The sequence below is a fragment of the Puma concolor genome, chromosome A3, assembly GCF_028749965.1.
Source record: "Puma concolor isolate L17-30 chromosome A3, mPumCon1.1.hap2, whole genome shotgun sequence".
Classification (NCBI taxonomy): domain Eukaryota; kingdom Metazoa; phylum Chordata; class Mammalia; order Carnivora; family Felidae; genus Puma; species Puma concolor.
The window spans coordinates 22,334,816-22,356,444 of record NC_141669.1 but is presented as its reverse complement, the minus strand read 5'-3'; the positions used below and the strand labels follow the sequence as shown (position 1 = coordinate 22,356,444).

The 21,629-nt window shown below is 39.9% G+C and overlaps 1 protein-coding gene across 2 annotated transcripts in view; it reads right to left on the bottom strand.

Moving 5' to 3' along the window:
* Positions 1–1,859: 1,859 nt before the first annotated feature.
* ZNF512 (zinc finger protein 512) overlaps positions 1,860–21,629 on the bottom strand; it is a 34,286-nt gene continuing 14,516 nt past the window's right edge. For both annotated transcript variants that reach the window (XM_025927296.2, XM_086700247.1), the window contains exons 8-14: positions 21,225–21,323; positions 20,445–20,612; positions 17,072–17,266; positions 10,058–10,159; positions 9,064–9,126; positions 7,795–7,893; positions 1,860–3,845 (exon numbers count right to left, since the gene is read on the bottom strand). In XM_025927296.2, coding sequence (XP_025783081.1) covers positions 3,537–3,845; positions 7,795–7,893; positions 9,064–9,126; positions 10,058–10,159; positions 17,072–17,266; positions 20,445–20,612; positions 21,225–21,323 — 1,035 coding nt within the window. In that variant the 3' untranslated portion in view covers positions 1,860–3,536. The remainder of the gene's footprint in view (positions 3,846–7,794; positions 7,894–9,063; positions 9,127–10,057; positions 10,160–17,071; positions 17,267–20,444; positions 20,613–21,224; positions 21,324–21,629) is intronic.

The window sequence follows — 21,629 nt, the reverse complement described above, 5'->3', positions numbered from 1 at the left end:
AGTGTAGCCAAGCCAGTAAAAATCAGCAGGAAACAATTAGGAAGCTATTGTCGTCTAGGCAAGAGGTGATGATGGTTGGAACTGGGGTGGTTGAAATAGAAAGTGAACAGGAGACAGGGGTAAGAGCAGACTACAGGGGAGAGGAAAATGAAAGGTTAAGAATGAGGCACAAATGGGGCGCCTGGGTGGCTCAGTGGGTTAAGCATCTGACTCCTGATTTCGGCTCAGGTCATGAACTCACAGTCTGGTATCTGTGCTGGAGCCTGGTTGGGATTCTCTCTCTCCCTCTCTCTCTGCCCCTCCCCCACACACTTGTGCTTCCTCTCTCTCAAATAAATAAACATTTTAAAAAAGAATGAAGCACAAGTAAAATTTCTAAAGTGATCCCTTTTAAAAAGGAGAGGAGCAATAATTTGTGAGAGCTGATTTTTCAAATGAAGTCTTTCAAAAGAAATACATAAAATGAAGTATTTCAGACACACGATATAGAAAACTACAACAAACTCACTATCCACCTTAAGAAATAAGAACTTACAAATTCACTGTAGTCCCTCTGAATCCCAGAAGCACTGTCCTAAATATGGTGTTTATCATTTCTGTGCATGCTTTCATGCTATATATACATATATATGTACATATATATATACACATATATATTAATATATATTAAACTATAAACGTACACTAAATATATATTATATAACATATACATTTCCATAAACAATATGGAATATTTTTACATGTTTTTAAACCTCACATAAATGGTACGCTTGATGTATTGTAACCTGCTTTTCCCATTTTTAAGATGTATTCATGATACAAGCCCTAGTTAATTTCACAGCTATACAGTATTCCACTGTATTTACCTCTTCTGATGATAGACAATTAAATTATATAGTAGAGTAAGCTAACAAAGAGACCCAAGCATGTATAATGTCTCAAAAAACAGATTTTTTTTTTCTCTTTAATAGTCTCAGATGTTCCTGGCTAGCAATTAGTCCTTCATGGGGTGATTCAGGGCATCAACCATTTTCCATTTTGTGCTCTACCACCCCCTAAAGCCATTTTATTATCTTCATATGGCCCGATGAAGGGAAAAGAAAGCACAGAGGTGCCCTTTCTTAAAACTTCTACCCTGGAGGTATCACACATCACTCCCATTCACATTCTACTGGAGAGAAGTTAGTTAGCTACCCTTCACTACAGGGGCAGGGGATTGGAGGGCCGGGAACATAATTTAGCCATTTGTCCTATAATCCTAGGGGTCTGCAAAGTGAGAGCAGATTTTGGCAGACAGTTAGTAGACTCTGCTACATCATTCTTGTTTATGTCTCCTGGTACACCTGGGCAAGAGGATTTTCTCTGTATATACCCAGGAGTAAAACTGTCGAGTCTTAGGGGCATATTTTCAGCTCTACTAGATACTGCCAAATTGTTTCCAAAGTAATTATACCAATTTAAATTCCAAACCGTGCATGAGAGTTCACATTCCACACAACCTGGCTATACCTGATATTGTCAAATTTGTTATTCAAATGAATTTTGTTTAAAAAACTTAAAAACTCAATAGTATGATTAGGATACTCCTGCTGAGTGAGACCTGGCCTCAGGAAGGAAAAATTTTAAAAGTGCCTGCGAGGGTCCTGGATGAGACTGGACAAGTTTTCTACACTAATTCACTTTAATCTCAAACAAATTTATTCACTAACCAGCAGACTTCAGGAGCTAAAGAACTACTAAGACACCGCATTTGGAACTTATTTCAAACCCACTCCCACGTTCAGCTGTTTTCTTACCCCCATACACTTTGTCAGCAAGGAGTCAAATAGCAGGTTGGAGTCAATGAACTGGAAACATCATTCTAACCGACAGTCATTTATTTCTTTTGTCATTGCCCAACATTCCCCAAGTCTTACTCACCAGAAATTAATATAGCTTCTTCATTTCTCCTCCCTGACAATCCTCATCTACTGAAAGGGTTTTAAGGGTGCAACTGCCAATGAAAATGTAGAGTGGACATACCATGTCCTTCACTTGTTTCACAACTATCTATTTTGGCAGTCTCCAAATCTGGTTTCAATGCTCCCGTTTGAAAGTGGTCTTCACAAAAGCCCACATTTTAAAGCTATGTGGAGCAGCACAAAATACAGAGTTAAAGAGTAGTAACAGCCTTTCAGAATTTGAAAAGGTAGTGTTTATCCATATCAGGGTTAAGGGTCCTTGCTTTTTATGTGGCATATGCCACAAAAATTGGCAAGAATATATAAGACCAATATTTATGGAAAAGGGGAAGAGAATGTGGAAACACAACAACAGAGCTGGTCTAAACAATGTTCCAGAGAAAGCCAGCCTTGAAGAGAAGTAGCCCACTAGACATTAGCAGGTAGGCATGAGGTACAGAAAAGGAATTTTTCTTTCCAACTCCAGATAAATATCTACATCTGGTGACAAAGTCTCAAGATATAAAGAGGATAGGACTCCACATATAAAAGAGGATAGAGGACAATATTCTCAGAGAATTCCAAGAGACAGAGGTTGGCTAAAGGGAGGAATAGACTTAGCACGGCATAGACTAACAGGTAAGGTCAAGTCCAGGGGAGAAGGAATGTGCACCTTGGCTGCCAGTCTTAGTGGCATTACCAGGAACACTAGGATTCTGTGTCAAAACATCAAGTGCAATGTGGTATTTCTCAATCCATAAAACTGGGGGAGAAAACAAGCTTTAGGAGGGCACTGATCATAGCAACCAATGAGGCCTCAAGCCCCAGGAAAGATGAGGCAGTATTTATTGCTTCTTCTACTTCCTTCTTTCCAATCATCTTAATGTTTGCGACATTTTAATGTTTGGGCTGCTTTTCATGCCTGTGGGTCTAGTCAGTCACTGCTACTTGGGATAAACAAAACATTTCCCAGTAAAACCAGTGTAGCGAGGTTCTAGCTTTTTCATCCTACATCCATTTTCTTACATATTGAGAGAACAAACAGCCTCCATAAAATCTGCTTCCCAAGGAGACAGGATAAGCTTTTTACATGAGTGACAACAGTTCTAGCTTCTAGGATTGTTAAATCACAAATACAAAATGGTAAATCAGTATGGTTTTAAAAAATTAATTTGGAATTGTTTTATAAGCAAGATGATGGAATGACTACTAATCAGTGGAGCTTCCAAGAACATTCTATAGCCCAGGAAGGAAAAGGACAACCAAACAGGTTTCTCAGTTTTGTACAGGGCAAGAGGGGCCCACAGTTGGCCTTAAGAGGGAGCTCTTTGGGCAAGATAAGAGAAAAACAAGAGGACTCCAATGAGGAATAGCAGGAAAACCTACCAAAAAGGGGGTGGGGGGGGTCAAAGTGAATAAATAGGGAGAACGGTGAAATTTACACAGGAGGAAGGAGCTGAGAAAGTCACAGCCTTACACAAACAGCTGAGAGAGTGCATTTCTCCTCACTCAGCCCCCGTGACTCAGTCCTCCCAGCACAGGCCCCCGTGACAATGGCGTCATGTCCGCTTTCCTAGGAGCTTTCACACTGCCTGCCTATTTCCTTCCTCGTTTATGATTAGTCTTTGGGGCCTTTACTTTCTGGAATTGTGCTGGCACTGGCTCCTGCTCCGGTTCCTTACAGGAGGTCGACACTAGCAATTCCTCGTTACTCCTCCTCTGATCCTTCCCTACTCTAAGACTCAGCTCTGCCTCAGGAAGCTCGATGCCAGGCTGCTGCAGCCTTCGCAGAGACCTTCTGCTCCTGTGCTGCTGCCTCCGCTTTTCTTCTTCTTGCTGCCGCTGCTTTATCTTCATTAGCTTTTCAAAGCTTTTGGTTGTGGTTGGGTTTACAACGAACCAGTCCTACAGAGGCAAAATGGAAAAATCATCCAGTCAATCAATACACAGTAGAGAACATAAAGAATGGGTGTGGGAAGAATCTCTAAAAGGCACGGTTAGGGCAGAACACAGTAAGGAGGAAACAGATAGGGAACCATAGCTTAGAACTCTGTACTTGAAACTGAAGAAATTCATCATGAGCAGTCATTATAAGCATTTATTGTGTAAGACATGATTTAGGGTACTTCAATAAGTGATCCACAAAGTCTGATCACTTAGCATCATCCCACTCATCTATCTCCTTTGTAAAACTCTCATGAGATATAAAGCATTGGGTCATAGGAGATTTTTACTTCATGATAGTATTTGCATGCAGCCAGACCACCTGGGTGCAAATCTCAACTCTGTTTCTGTCTCTGTGACCATGGGGAAATTACTTAATTTCTCTAAGACTCAGTTTAAAAAATTAAGAGTTAAGGAACATGGACTCCAACTATGAAATATTCTTGCAGAAAAAAAGAAAGAAAGGAAAAAAGAAAGAGAGAAAGAAAGAAAGAAAGAAAGAAAGAAAGAAAGAAAGAAAGACTTCAATCTAAATCAAGTGATCTGATCAGTCTTCTAGGTCTAACAACCAGTTTATAGGAAATACTCTGCTAGAGGACCACCACCACAGGAATGTAATCAACAAAATCCAAAATGTGCATATATGACCTTGTTTCTTCAACAAATAAATTTGGTGTGGGGGGAGAGGAAAGGGAAACTTCTAGACCTGCATTGTCCAATGAGATAGTCGCTAGCCACATGTGGCTAATGAGCTCTTGAAAAATGACTAATCCAAAATGAGATGCGCTTTCTAAATTTTTTTTTTAATGTTTTTATTTTTATTTTTGAGACAGAGAGAGACAGAGCATGAGTGGGGAAGGGGCAGAGAGAGAGGGAGACACAGAATCGGAAGCAGGCTCCAGGCTCTGAGCTGTCAGCACAGAGCCCGACGCGGGGCTCGAACCCACAGACTATGACATCGTGACCCGAGCTGAAGTTGGACGCTCAACCGACTGAGCCACTCAGGCGTCCTGTTACGCTTTCAATATATAACAAATAGACATGAAATTTCAAAGATTTAGTATGAAAAAATATAAAGTATCTCAATAATTTTTTACTGACCACATGTTCAAAAGATAGTATACTGGATTAAATAAAATATATTATCAACATTAATATCACCTGTTCTTCTTTATACTTTTGAAATGTGGTTACTAGAAAATTTTAAATTACATACATGACTCACATTACATTTCTATTGGATAGCACTCTAGATTAAAACATACAGTATATGGACCTTTTTTTATTTTTGCTCCTGATTTGAACAAGCCAACTCTGAAAAAAAATTATGAGGCAATCAGGGAAATTTAAATAATTTAAATAATAAGTAGGTATATAATGATATGCAAGAATCATTGTTAATTTTTTTTAGGTGTAATGATGGTTGCGGTCATATACTTTTAAAAGTCCCTATATTTTAGACACAGTGAAAGAAGCAGTGACAGTGACAGGGTATGTGAAATTTGTTCAAAATAAGCCTTTAAGGAGCACCTGGGTGGCACAGTCAGTTAAGTGCCTGACTATTGATTTTGGCTCAGGTCATGATCTCAAGGATGGTGGGATCAAGAGTCAGGCTCTGCTTTAACAGCTTGGAGCCTGCTTGGGTTTCTCTCTCCCTCTTGCTCTCCCTGCCCCTCCCCCGCTTGTGTGCACATGCACACTCTCTCTCAAAATAAATAAACTTAAAAAAAAAAATAAGCCTTTAAGGAACAAGAGAAGTAGGTGTGGTTATAAACGAAAACAAGATTGGCCATAAACTTGTTGGCCAATCTGTTAAAGCTATTCATATCTGTTAATGCTATTCATTACACTATTTTGTCCGTTTTCATGTATTTGAAAATTCCTGTTTAAAAAAAAAAGTAGTGTAAGAACATGCGAGGCAGAAAGGGAGGAACAGAATAAAAATGTTTTACCACCACATATAATTCATAAACACAGGCACAAATCATTGAACAAATGCCTGGGGAACAAGTCCCAAACTAAGTGAAATTTGTTGGTTCCAACTTTTTAAGAGGAAACTGGAGAAAACTGGTTAACTACATAAAGGCCAGATTTTGTCAGGAGATAATTTTTTTTTTTTAATGTTTATTTATTTATTTTTGAGACAGAGGGAGAGCACGTACACAAGCGGGGAAGAGGCAGAGAGAGAGAGGAGGACACAGAATCCGAAACAGGCTTCAGGCTCTGAGCTGTCAGTGTAGAACCTGACACGGGTCTCAAACTAAGGAACCATGAGATCATGACCTGAGCCAAAATCAACAATCAGGCACTTAACCAACTGAGCCACCCAGGGACCTCGAGATAATTATCTTTTAAGTACTTCCTGAAGCATAAAAAGGTACACTATTATTATAAAAAAAGATAGGACTGCATTCTAGAAGAAATCTCAGACATGGAAAGGGCCTCCCAAAGCTTAAACTGGTAAAACAACAAGAACAACATTTGATGACACTAACTACAGCCCACATTGTTAAAAACTATTAAATGTGAGGGCAGAGAACAGCTGAAGGTGTTTGCTATTTTTCCTTATCAGGCAACAATAGTTTCTGCAGTCAGATATTCCAAGAGAATGCACTCTACTCCTTTAGCTTTTGCAATACGGGTATTTAATTATACAGGAAACAATTTCTCTACTCACCTATATTACTAAAAACTTGCCCTAAGAGAAAAAAAAGATTCAGCTTTCTGAACTTTAAAGCATTTTTAAAAATTTTTCTTTCAAATGTTTATTTTTGAGAGAGAGAGAGATAGAAAGAGAGAGAGAGCGTGAGCAGGGGAGGGGCAGAGAGAGAGGGAGACACAGAATCTGAAGCAGGCTCCAGGCTCTAAGCTGTCAGCACAGAGCCCGACGTGGGGCCCAAACTCACAGACTGAGAGATCATGACCTAAGCCGAAGTCGGACACTCAACCAACTGAACCACCCAGGCACCCCTGAACTTTAGAACACTTTTACACAGAATTTATTTTTTAATTGTCAAAATGTACAAACCTTCAGAAAAGTTATAATAGTTCAATGAACCCTAGATTTACCATCGTTAACCTCTCTTTCCTTTCTTCCTTCTTCCATTTGCAATTTATTTTCAGGCGTATTTCATCCCTAAAAATTTCAGCATATATCTACCTAAGAACAAGGGCATTCCCCTGCAAAACAATACAATGATCACATTTGGGAACATTAACATCGACTCATTACGATTATTTAATAGAGTCGTATTCCAATGACTCCAGCTGTCTCATTAATGTCTTTCATAGTTGTTTCTTTGCGGTATTTTTTTTTTTTTTACGTTTATTTATTTTTGAGACAGAGAGAGACAGAGCATGAACGGGGGAGGGTCAGAGAGAGAGGGAGACACAGAATCTGAAACAGGCTCCAGGCTCTGAGCTGTCAGCACAGAGCCCGATGAGGGCCTCCAACTCACGGACCATGAAATCATGACCTGAGCCGAAGTCGGTCGCCCAACCGACTGAGCCACCCAGGTGCCCCTCTTTGCGGTATTTTAAACAACCTTAAAAACAGGTTGCTCCACGACATTAATTAGAATACTAGAAAACGGAAGTATGGAGAACGCTAGGAAACAAGAATTGCAAAGGTGTAAACTCAGCCTACTGCCCACATGCCTGATTTAACTGAATTTAAAAGAAGAGCTCAAGGATGCTCAGACTTATACTGACTACAAATGCTTTCATAGAAAATATAATTATGCATCTAATTTTACAAAGTATTTTAACTCCAATGTCTCCAGTAACCACTTTCAAGCTACTTTCCTTGGCAGTCCTAGCCCAACACAACACACAAATTCCACCTTTCTTGGGGGCACATGTATGGGTTCCAGGGATTACAAAAACATGATGGGAAAAGCAGGGACCTCACCTCGGCATGGACAGAGTTGATGTGATACTTGACACCACTCTCTGACACAAATTCTTTTTGACACAGAAGACACTTGTATTTTCCAGCCACAAAGTTTCCCTGTTTTCAAGAGAGAAAGAAAAGGGAATTACTGGTAAATTCAGGAACACGTACCTGGGCCGTGTGTGGGGATTGTTAGAGATGAAAAGAGGGGATTTTACTTCAGCAAAGGTAAGAAGGAAGAAAATCCAATACAGCAATATACTTGGGAAAACCAGATTTAGGCAGACTATTACCACTAGAAATCTATCCTAGTATAGTTCTATACATAATACCCCCACCGCCTCAACACAACCTAAAGTATTCCTACTTTTATTATGTAACAAATCACCCTTTTCTATCTTCCCTAGTTTCTGTCACTTCACTTCCAGATTCTCTTGGTTCCTCTTCCCACATGATCAAACTCCTGAAGTTCACCAGAGGCACCAATGTATAATTAATTCTTCCCACCATAATCCACTGCTCCAAAGAGTGCCTTGCAAATCCAGAATTAGAGGTGTATTGTCCATAATGCCTAGTTTAAGGACTCAGAAACTAAGATCATGATGACAAACTCCTAAGCACTTGTGGCCAGATCTGGGTTGGATGCCTACACTCCCTTGCTGCTTTGAACTGAGATTTCTCTTCCCTCCTGAAGCTCTGAGTGTCCATGGTGCTAATTTTGTGTGAGGAGATATTTCTGAATGGAATTAAAAAGTGGCAGCAGTCCCCATGTCTGTGAGTCAGAGGGCACCTGGGTCAACACAGAAAAGATGCAGTGAGGTGAATATCTGTTTGCCTGACACCCAGGGCTAGCGTCTACCTCCCATCCCCAGAGGCTATATAATTCACGTGGGATTAGAGGATCTTCATCATCCAGATAAGCACATGTAAACTGATTCTAGAAATTTTAAGGCCCAATAAACAGGGCAGGTCCAGGGCAGGACAGGCTCAGGTAGAAAAAGTCACCTCCCTGATATAGACTCAAAACTAATAATAATACTTTTCCTCCAACTTTTTTAATTGATAAGACTTAAGGCTATGTTGGCTTCTTCTATATCTTGGACATATCAGGACATTCAATACCATCCAATACCAGATCAAGAATCTTTAGGACATAAAAAACTAAACAAGCCTCTGAACTTAACAGTAAACAGGGTGACTAGCTGTTCGCCTAAACTGAATTCTCTTCCATGTCAGACTTTTGTTTGAGAGATCACATTAAGATAAAGCATTCAGAAAGTTACAAACCAAGGTACAAGAGCCCAGGTGAGCCTTAAGGCCTGATACACTACTGTAGACAGCCTCACAACCCTGAAAGAGAGAAGAAGAAATAATGTGAAGATTATACCAAACCTCATCCTTCTCTTAGCAATCTAGCCGTTCACACTGACCAACCCTACATTTAGAGGAAGAAGCCCAATAAATTGTACTGCAAACCAAACAGAAAAAAATTCACACACAAGCCACAAAAGGAAAAAGGAAAACCATGAAAAGGTATTTTTTTAAAAAAAGAAGGGCTTAAGATATTCCCTTCCCTGATACTTTTTCTCTGACTTTTAGAGAAACAGAAAATTGCATGGTTGGATTTTTTTTTTTTTTTTTTAATCTGCCTTCTTCAGTATAAATATGTCTCCTGTTTCTGGTAGATATCCTCCTTCCCAAAGTACTGCATATACAGCTGTGGTGGATTAAAGAAATAATGGAAATTCTCTGCCACTCTTCCCTGTAAGAAGAGGAGTCTATTCACCCTCCCTTTGAATCTGGGTTAACCCTGTGATTCCTTTGACCAATAGAATGCCATGGAAATATTGCTGAACAAATTCTGAAGCTAGGCCTGAGAGATCTACAGCCTCCATCTGCATGTTCTTGGAACACTCTAAGAAGTCAGTTGCCATGGACCCTGCTGGTAACCCACTACAACCTCATGGACAGAGAGGCCACGTGGAGAGCGAAGCTCCCAGCTCAATTAGCTGCACAGAAGCTATCTTGGACGTTCAGGTCCCATCTGAGCTTGCAGCTGAATACAACCCATGAGTGATCCCAGCTGACGCCATGTTTAGCGGGAGAAGGCTCTCTGAGCCCTGACAGAATTACTGACTCACAGAATTCTGAACAAATAAAATAACTAATGTTTTAAGCCACTAAGGTTCAGATAACTTTGTCATGAAGGAATCAGTAACTGAGACAGAAGTTTGATAAACTTGATAAACATTTACTGAAAAAATGAATGAGAAAGAACCACCTGGTTAGGGCACTGAATGCGATGATATTTCTTGATATCTGACTTCCATTTGTGTAGTACTTCCTGGCTGAAGGTAGGAAGCCCAGGGCGAGTATATTTTAACTACAAGACAAGAAATATTTTATTGGAGGAATCCAACTTCCAACCAAAATACCCCAAAAGGTTCATACCCAACTCTTTAGGTTATGTAATTCTGGAGTCTGACAAACATATTTTCATGTGCCAAAAATATTGTAGTATGTAAGACCCTTTAAATACAAATTTATCTGAAACTGGTAAGTATAACTGTCTGTTTTTTAATCTTAGAATAGTTTTGATTTTTAACAGAGGGCAGGAGAAGAGACTTTCAGATATAGCACTTCATCTACAGTTTTAAAAAGCTAGTGACAGAGCATTTACACAGTTAAAATACTCATTACGAAAAAGACAAAGATACAAATATGTACTGTAAAATATAGGTATACTTATAAATATGGTACATATATATACAACATATGCAACAGAAATATATGTAGATGGGGGAAAAGCTAGAAGGCTATACATCAAAATGTTAACAGTAGTCCTCTCTGGGTGGTAGAATTTTGAGTAGCTTTAATGATTTTTCCCTGCTTATCTGCATTTCTCCTTTTTCTTCAAAGGTGTCATGTTAATTTTTGGTATTTAAAAAATTCAGGGGCACCTGGGTGGCTCAGTCAATTGAGCATCCGACTTCGGCTCAGGTCGTGATCTCGTGGTTTGTGAGTTCGAGCCCCGTATCAGGCTCTGTGCTGACAGCTCATCAGAGCCTGGAGCCTGCTTTGTATTCTGTCTCCCTTCTGTCTCCCTCTGCCCCTCCCCTGCTCATGTTCTGTCTCTCTCTATTTTCTCTCTCAAAAATAAACATTTAAAAAAAACTCAAACAAAGAAATTAAGGTTCAACCTAAAACAAAGATGTGAGAGAACTTGGGGATGGAACACATGATTTTTACTTATACTGCGCAAGCAAAATTATTCCTCACACTTGCCTTCACATGCTTAACCCAAGTTAGTCTCTCTCTCTCTTTTCTTTAGATTTATTTATTTATTTATTTATTTATTTATTTATTTAGAGCCCGACGTGGGGCTCGAACTCACAACCCCAAGATCAAGAGTTACATGCTCCACCAATTGAGCCAGCCAGGTGCCCCTAAGTTAGTCTCTTCTTACAACTACTATAGTTTCCAGAAAAGAGACAGCTAGCACCTGTAGAGACAGTTCTTACAAAGTCCACCACAAGTAATAGCTGTATTTCCAGTGAGTAAACAATCCTCCTGCTTGGAAAATGGAAGTATCTGAAAAGAAGCTGATGCTCTTTCTGAGACAGAAAAACAGAACCAAAACCCAGAGGTAAGGGGAAATAAGGAAGGCAGCCTAAAGGAACTCTGCTAAATCTATAAGAGGAATCAGAGCACAGAGCTGGCTTTATTTATAAGCACCCCTCTCTTCTGCAGCTAGGGTATACAGGTCCATCTAAAATCCTTTTACAGTGATAAGAGAATATTTGCATAAACTATTATATTCATATAATAAACTATCATGTTTACGCAGCTGTGAAAAAAAGAAAGGATAATCTCTAAGAACACATATGGAGTGATTTCCAGGATACACTTTTAAGTGAAATAAAGCAAATTACAAAAGAGTATCTATGTGAGAAAGAAAAAGATGTACGAAAATATGCATGTATCTGGTCATCTAGCCCATAAAAATACAGGAAGGACAAAGCAGAAACTGAGTGTGGTGGTCTCTGCAGGGAGCAGGGTGGGGACAGGATGGAAACAAAAGGGTATTCAGAATGGGAAAGCTGGGAAGAGGGCAGTGACCCTTCTATAAGATGACCTTTTGTATGGGGTCTGACTTTTAGAACTATGGTAATGTTTCACATACCCCCCAAGAGAAATGACTAGTTTCAATTAAACAGGATGTAGGGGAACTCAAAATGTAAAGAAAAGTAACACATGAACCTAAGGATTACAAATGAGAAGCATAATGACGGGAGCGAGGGAGAAAGCCAATCTAAATAACCGTAAAATAATACTTTGAGGGACGCCCGGGAAGCTCAGTCAGTGGAGCATCTGACTTTGGCTCAGGTCGTGATCTCACAGTTCACGTTAGTGTGGAGCCTGCTTGGAATTCTCTTTCTCCCTCTCTCTCTGCCCCTCCCTCACTCTCTCTCTCTCTCCCTCTCTCAAAATAAATAGGTAAGTTAAAAAAATAAAATAAAACAGTACTTTGACTATATACTGTAAGGCTGAAGATGTAAAGAACGATATACAAATATTCTTCTACAGCTAATAAACCTGTTTTTACAGGGGTATGGCTTAATAATTGTAAAACTACTTTATGTTATACTAGGACTAAGCAAATAAATAAATATATTACAAACAGTGAGAGCTAGGTTTTCTTACTGTTAGAGAAAGGAGTTACAAATAAGCACAAAGGAAGGCAAGAATGAAACTTGTGGTGTTGGACTGGAAGTGAAGGTATCATGGCTTTAAATATGTATACAGACAGACATAAAAATGAACACAGAGTGTGTGTTTTCATCTACGAGTAGAAATACATATATATCCTAGTTCTAGCCACCAAGAGGGCCCAGAAGCAATGACACCCCAGCAGGAATGAGTACACCCAGCATTCAAATCTTGTTTTTTAAGTATATTCTCCAATAAAAGAAACCAGCATTCTTTAGAGAAATGGTTGATTCCAGAGCGGGGGAAGGGAATACACAAGATGACTCTACAGCACCTTATGTTGTCAAAGAGTACTCAAAAAAATGATAGAAGCATGTCAAAAAGGCACAGGTGCCCACTGCAAAGAGCTCTTGATGGCCAAATCTGGAACAATTTGAGCCAAAAAATGAATAATAATAATAGCACTGGATTATACACCTACAATAAAATATCCTTGAGTCCATACTGATATAAATAGATTAAGAGAAAAAAAAGACGTATTTTCTCACAGAATTTCAATTAATAATTTATGGAAGCAGTAATGGAAACACAAACCATCATTAGGCAAACAACCATAATAATAACTGTTGCAGGAAAGAATCACTGACGGATGCTACAGCAAGCGGGCAGAGGTATGATAAGACACAGGGTAGTTGCACAGCGTCACTATCCCCACAAAATGTTCACTAATTACAGAGAGGAAAACTGTAATTTTGCCTTGGAGAAAACTGGACAATACACCCTAATCAAGTGATCAAAGTGATCACTGGTAAAAAAGACACATCAACATCATATACCTCCTAATATGGTACATTGAGAAAGGCAAACACTGCTTCAGTGGTAATCTTGACAAAAACACATAACTTTCAATCTAATCTTGAGCAGGCACTAGACAAATCCATATTAGGGATATTCTACAAAACAACGAGCCTGTTCTCTTCAAAAGTGTCAAGAGCACAAAAGATCAATAAAGCCAGAAGGATGATAACAGATGGGAGGAGACTAAGGAGACACAGTAAAGAGAATTAAATGTGAGATCTTGATGGGATCCTATGTTATTGGTTATGTAAGATGTTGGCATTAGGGGAAGCCAGGTAAAGAGCATATGGGAACTCTGTACTAATTTTGCAAAGACTCGGTAAGTCTAAAATTATTTCCAAATAAAAAGATTTTTGAAAAAGGAATATAGGGGCGTCTCGGTGGCTCAGTCAGTTAAGCTTCTGACTCTTGATTTCAGCTCAGGTCATGGTCTCACGGTTTGTGAGTTCGAGCCCTGTGTTGGATTCTGTCTCTCCCTCTCTCTGCCCTTGCCCTGCTTATGTGCTCTCTCTCTCAAAATAAATGGAAACATTTAAAAGAAAGGAATATATATTTGTGAAACAAGAAAAAATATTTATTGGTCTCTGCCCTCAGTTCCTGCTAATACTCAGTCTCTGAACCTGGTTCCTGATAGAGAGTTCCTAAAACACCTACTAATTTTCTGAGTAATACCAGTATTTGGACAGAGTTCATAAATCCCTTGGAATTTCCTGGGTGATAGGAGTAGTATCTTTTGTTTTGATGAGGTAATACTCTGTGGGCTCCTCGGTGGGCTAGCCACTGGCAAAACCAAGCCTTGATTAGAAGCTTTGAACTTTCAGACACATTCCCCATTCTCTAGAGAGGGAAAGGGGCTAGGGATAGTTAATCAATCATGCCTATGTGATGAAGCTTCTATAAAAATCCCAAAATTATGGGGTTCAGAGAGTATATATATGCGCCAAGAGGGTGATACACCTCCAACTCCACAGGGATAGGAGCTCCTATGCTGGGGACTCTTCTAGACCTCACTCTGTATTTCTTCATCTGGTTGTTCATCTGCAGATTTTATTATATCCTTTATAACAAACCAGTAAACACGTTGCCCTGAGTTCTGTGAGCCATGCTAGCAAATTACCGAAACCAAGGAGGGGAGCATGGGAACCCCAATTTTTAGCCCAGTCAGTCAGAAGTACAGATGACAACCTGGGACTTGTGACTGGCAACTGAAATTGGAACAGTCCTGTGAGACTGAGCCCTTAACTTGTGGACCTGACACTAACTCCAGGTAGATAGTGTCAGGACTGAATTAAATTGTAGGACACGCAGGTGGTGTTAGAAAATTAGTCTGTGTGGGAAAAAAACCACACATCTGATGTCAGAAGTGTTAAGTGTGTAGTAGTATGTGAGTAAAAGAAAACACAAGAGTTTTTCCTAGAACATATTGCTTGTATTTGCATTAAAAAACACTGGAAGGACACACAAGAAACCAGTAAGAATGGTTACCATGGATACAGGCTAGAACAAGGATGGGGTGAGACTGAGATATCTCAATGTTTATTATCATTTTGACTTCTGAACAAGAATATATTATCTATTCCAATTAAATTTTTAGTTTAAAACAAAACAAAATAATAATACCTTTAACCTACACAATGTCAAACTATAAAACTGATGATTTTAGGAGAGTATCTGCTAGATAAGACTAGCAAACCTTATCAATCAGTTAACAAATATTTATGTCTAATTCCCTACCACCGATCAACACAGTGAAAGCAAACGGACTACAATATCGTAAGATACATACCACTGTACAAAATTCACATTTAAACTGAATTTAGATAACCACATACTTTAGCCTGTGTGGCAGGAAAAAAGTAGCAATGAGTCTGAAACAAAAAAGGATGCTCTGATACTCAAGAACAGGATCCAACTCCTTGGACACCAGTAGGACTGATTTTTAGACCAAATAAAAGGTATCCACTTCCATGAATTGACATTTTCTTATAATATATGACATTCCCCTCATGAGTCAAAGCCCTAGGCCAAATCTAAACTATCTTTCTTGATACCATGGAGAGTAATAGGTCCTTAGCTCTAACCTTAATCTTTACTCATATATCCTCCCAAGCCCTTCCCATGACTACCCCATAGTCATATACTCCTTATCTCCTCTTGGCCAAATATGTTCCTTTGGTCTATGATCTATTTTAAACCAAAGGCTTCTAAGCTAGATTCTGTAACCCTGAGAAGTACACTTGGGGCCATGGAAGGAATGATAAAAGTATCAAGGAGAAGGCCAAGTAGGCAAAGTTTTGGGCTCACTACCCCTAGTTACATAGAGAAACTCCATTTTTAATTTTTTTTTAATATTTATTTTTGAGAGAGAGAGAGAGAGAGAGAGAGAGAGAGAGAGACAGAGCATGAGCAGGGGAGAGGCAGAGAGAGAATGAGACACAGAATCCGAAGCAGCTCCAAGCTCTGAGCTATCAGCAGATAGCCCAACATGGGACTCAAACTCACAAACTGCAAGATCATGACCTTGGCTGAAGTTGGACACTTACCCAGCTGAGCCACCTAGGCACCCCAGCGACTCTATTTTAAGTTATTCTACATATTGGTGTTTTATATAATTTTCATTTGGAAAAAAAGAGTGGGTGAGGAGAGGAGTTCTGTTGCTAGAAAAACAAACTGAAATCATTTATCTAAACTAAATATAAACTACTACATACAAATTAACAAAGTGGAAACAGAGACTAACAAAAGACTAACAAAAAACTAACAAAGTGGAAACAAAGACTAACAAAAAAGACTAATCTGGGAATTCGGATTCCCTCCAGAAGCAGTTCAAAATTAAGAGGGTTCCTTAAGGAACTTCTGAAACAGACGGTCTCTCTAGGACCCATATGAATCCAAACACTGAAGCTGGATCAGACATACTCCATCTCTAAGGATTAAGAAGCAACATACTGATGAAGAAATTGTAGTTTATATACACAATGGAGTACTATGTGGCAATGAGAAAGAATGAAATATGGCCCTTTGTAGCAAGGTGGACGGAACTGGAGAGTGTGATGCTAAGTGAAATAAGCCATACAGAGAAAGACAGATACCATATGTTTTCACTCTTATGTGGATCCTGAGAAACTTAACAGGAACCCATGGGGAGGGGAAGGAAAAAAAAAAAAAAAAAAAGAGAGGTTAGAGTGGGAGAGAGCCAAAGCATAAGAGACTCTTAAAAAATGAGAACAGGGGCGCCTGGGTGGCGCAGTCGGTTGAGCGTCCGACTTCAGCCAGGTCACGATCTCGCGGTCCGTGAGTTCGAGCCCCGCGTCGGGCTCTGGGCTGATGGCTCAGAGCCTGGAGCCTGTTTCCGATTCTGTGTCTCCCTCTCTCTCTGACCCTCCCCCGTTCATGCTCTGTCTCTCTCTGTCCCAAAAATAAATAAACATTGAAAAAAAAATTTAAAAAAAAAAAAAAAATGAGAACAAACAGGGCTAATGGGGGGTGGGAGGGAGGGGAAGGTGGGTGATGGGTATTGAAGAGGGCATCTTTTGGGATGCACTGGGTGTTGTATGGAAACCAATTTGACGATAAATTTCATATATTTTTTAAAAAATAAAATTAATTAATTAATTTAAAAAAAAGCAACATACTGTTTATCACGTACTCAAGTGCATTTACTTTTCCGTATGTACTAAGCACAACATCAGACATGGTTCAAAATTAACGCAAGTTTCTACTTTACCTTCCGATCATCAGGCACCAAATCCTGAAGCACCTTCCTCTTAGGCCATTCCTTGGCCAGTTCAGCAGAAGCCAGCTCCTGCAGGTGGTACACAGCTATCTTGGCAGAACGCCTCTGAACTCGACCCCCACTCTTTGGCTCCAGGCTCATCTCCTTTAAGCACTCTGGCTGTCCTGACTCTGGAAAGAATGAGATCTGCAAGAATGAGACATAGCAAAACACAGGCCTGAGAAGTGGCTTCCATCAAAGCCAATGATTAAGGGCTATCCTTCCTGCTCTAAGTATCAAAAGCTCTTCACTTGCTTGCTAACCACTAGCATAAAGCTCTACCACCTTCATGCGTATTTTGCTGATATAAAAAATTTCTTAGGGTAAAGTCTGTTCTATTTTAATAAGTAAAGGTCAAGACATAGCCATGTGCAAAGACATGAACCTCAACCCATTCCTGTCTCATACTACATATAAAAATTAACTCAAAATGAAATGTAAACCATGTAACTATAAAACTTCTAGAAGAAACAAAGGAGGACATTTTTGTAATCCTGGGTGTAATGGTTTTTTATGTGTCACCCTGGCTAGGCTACAGTCATCAATTATTCAATTAAACGCTAATCTATGTGCTGCTGTGAAGGTACTTTGTAGATCTAATTAAAGTCCAGAATCAGTTGACTTTAAGTAAGAGAGGTGCGACAGAAGAAAAGGCAGGAGAGATTCAGAGTGTGAGAGAGACTCGATACTGCTGCTGACTTGAAGAGGAAGGGGCCACAAGCCAGGGAACATAGGTGGCCTTCAGAACCAGAGAACAACTCTCGGCCTACAGCAAGCAAGGAAATGAGGTCCTACAACTAACTGCATGGAACTCAAGTCTTAATTTTAATGAGCCTCAAAACAGATTCTCCCCTTGAGCCTCCAAAAAGGAACAGTCCTACTGACATTTTGATGCCAGCCTGGTGAGATCCTACACAGGGGAGCCAGCTGAGCTGTGCTATCCCTGGACTTCGGGCCTAATACACTGAAACAATACAGTTGTGTTATTTAGGCCATTAATTCTGTGGTGATTTTTTTTAAATGTTTTATTTTCTGAGAGAGAGACAAGAGTGTGAGTGGGGAAGGGGCAGAGAGAGAGGAAGACACAGAATCAGAAGCAGGCTCCAGGCTCTGTGCTGACAGCTCAGATGCAGGGCTGGAACCCAAGAACTGTGAGATCATGACATGAGCCAAAGTCAGACACTCAACCGACTGAGCCACCCAGGCCCCCTTGTGATTTTTTATAGCAGCAATAGAAAATTGGGTTGGGGGGTGCCTGGGTGGCTCAGTTCATGATCTCACAGTTCATGAGTTCAAGCCCCGTATCTGGCCCTGTGCTGACAGCTCAGAGCCTGGAGCTTGTTTCAGATTCTGTGTCTCCCTCTCTCTCTCTCTCTCTGCCCCTCTGCCACTCACACTCTGTCTCTCTCAAAAATAAATAAAAACATTTTAAAAAAAAAGAAAAGAAAAGAAAACTGGGTTGGGCAAAGAGATATTAGAAACAACAACAAAAAAAGCATTACCCATAAAAGGAAAAAATGATAAATCGAACTTAAGAACTATGCTCTTTGAAAAACAGTATAGGGGTGCCTGGGTGTCTCAGTCGGTTGAGCATCTATCTGACTCTTGATATCAGCTCAGGTCATGATCTCACAGCTGTGAGATCAAGCCCCACATCAAGCTCCACACTAAGCAGAGACTGCTTGGGCTTCTCTCTCTCCCTCTCCCCCTCCCTTGCTTGGGTGCTCTCTCTCCCTCTCAAGATAAATAAACTTATAAAAAAATTTAGAACACTGTAAATAAATGAAAAGACAAACTATAGACTGGGAGAAAATATTTGCAAAACATGTATCTGATGAAGGGCTTCTGTCCAAAATATATAAAAAACTCAGAATATTCTCAAAACTTCCTAGTAAGACAACAAAACTCCAGTAATAAAGGATTTCAATGGCCACTTCAAAAAAGAAGACACTTCACTAACAACTGACATTGCCAATAAACAAATGAAAAGATGGTCAATGTCATTAGTCACTAGGGAGATGCAAATTTAAACTTCAGTGAAATACCACTGCATACCTAATAGAATGGACTAAGAAAAAAATGAAATTAACAATAGCAAATCCTAACAAGGATACAAAGCAACTGGAATTCTCATATTTTATTAGTGAGAATGCAAAATGGTACAGCCATTCTGAAAAAGAGTTTGGCAGTTTCTCATAAAGTTAAACATACATTTATCATATGACCTAGCTATCCCATTCCTAAGTATTTACCCAAGAGAAATTAAAATTTATTTTCACACAAAAGCCTTTTATGTGAATGTTTATAGTAACTTTATTCATAATTGCCAAAATATGGGAACAACCCAAATGTTCTCCAACTGATGAATGGATAAAGAAACTGTGAAACATCCATACAATGGAATCCTAGACAGAAATAAAAAGAAATAAATTAATGATACATGCAACACATGGATGAGTCTCAAATGTATTATGCTAAGTGAAAGAAGCCAGACTCAAAAGGAAGGCTACATATTGTATGACTCCATTTATAGGACATTGTGAAAAAAGCAAAACTATAGGGACAGAAAATAAATCAGTGGTCAAATCGTTCTATATCTTGATTGTGGTGGTGACTACATGACTATGTATTTGTCAAAACTCGTAACTGCACACTAAAAAGGGTGAATATTGGGGCGCCTAGGTGGCTCAGGCGGTTAAGCGTCCAACCTCGGCTCAAGTCATGATCTCACGGTTCGTCGGTTTGAGCCCCGCATCAGGCTCTGTGCTGACAGCTCAGAGCCTGGAGCCTGCTTCGGATTCTGTGCCTCCTTCTCTCTCTCCGCCCACCCCCCCATACTGTCTTCGCTCTCAAAAAATAAACATTAAAAAAAATAAAAAATTAAAAAATTAAAAGGGTGAACATTAATTATCATATGTAAATTATACCTTGAAACTGAATTCTAAAAAGAAACATGAGGTGGGGGAAGCCTAGAAATGTAATCAAGGGGGAAAAAAATCAAGACAAAAAAATTGGAATGGAAGAACCAGCCGGACAGAAATTTCCACAAAATTTCTAGCTAAATCGGAATGCCTTAAGCTTTAAAAGTGTAATAATGAGTTTACTTCTGCACAGATTACACGCTGAACTTTGATTTCTCTAACCTAATTATGTTCAAAAGGCAGAAATAAGAGAACCAAGGAAAAATAAGGAAAGGAAAACAAAAGCATTCAAAGATTAAAAGGGGATACAAATAAGGAACAGCGGATGTATGGGAAGATGTCGGAGTAAGGAGTCCCCAAAAAACAGATCCCCAAACAGGGTCTGGAAAGTAATCAGTACTCACAGGCCCATGCTCTGACCTCAGGTGATACGCAAGTCCAGCCTTCGATTTATATGGCTTTCCACAGTGGTGACATTTCAGGGTCATCTCCTCCAGCTCTGCAGCCCCTTTGCCACATTTTCTGACATGGTACAGATATCCCATGATGCTGGTGAAGCTACTAGAGCAACTCTGAACACAGGAGAAAGGCCTGAACTATAATCTTACATCTTTTGACATGATTTCTCAATTTCTCAACAGCCACAAAGCATTCAACCACCACCTCACGTAAATAGATCCTCTGGTATCACTAGACCCTCTCCAACACTTCCCGTTGGCACAACCTTTCCTTGGCCCTTGTGCCTGGCCGAACGCCTGTCCTGTCCACCACCAACCGTGACAGTCAACCAGTTTAGTTGGCATTCAGTAAACTGGATCTGTGTGTCTCCCCTGTGGCAGAGCTTCCTCTCTGGTCTGTGACTCGACTCCACCCCAGTATCATACACCCAGCAATGGCAAAGCTCCTCACAGTGAGAATACTAAGATCCTTTTCATCACACTAAAAAAGGATGGTAAAGAAACTCCTTTGAACAAAGGGAAAGAGGGGGGAAATAAGTTTATGGAGATGGGAAAGAAAATAAAGAGCTACTAATGAATTCAAAACAGCTGGAAAAGCAGGAGCCACTCTTACGCTGTACGATGACACAGAACCAGGTCTACAAGAGAGAAGAAATGGAACAAAATAACAGAAAGACATTGATTCAAGACTCCAGGCAGAAGGAGACACTGTCCCTGGGCTCTTACCTCGCGCATGCACCTGAGCTTTCCCAGTCTCTTTAAAACTGTTCGGAGCCGTTCTCTCTCACTTGGTTCGTCTATTTCATCTCCAGCCTTCAAAATGGGCTAGAAAGCAAGACAAGCAAACAAGCAGATGATTCATGGAAAAGACAGATACAGAAAAAAATTGTATCATAGGAGAATCAAGGACTGGACTAGCACCTAAGCCGATGCCCATGAAGCTTAGTTATCTGACTCCTGGCTTTCTCCATCTTCTCCTAGACAGACAAGGAAGCAAATGTAATGCAAATAAGAGCTCAGAGCCTCTATCTTCCAGGAGACGAACCTTTGGGGCTAACCTAAACACACAAATACCCACCGCAAAGGTTTCATGTGCATGACTCTTCTATCAAAAAGGTATTCTTACTCACA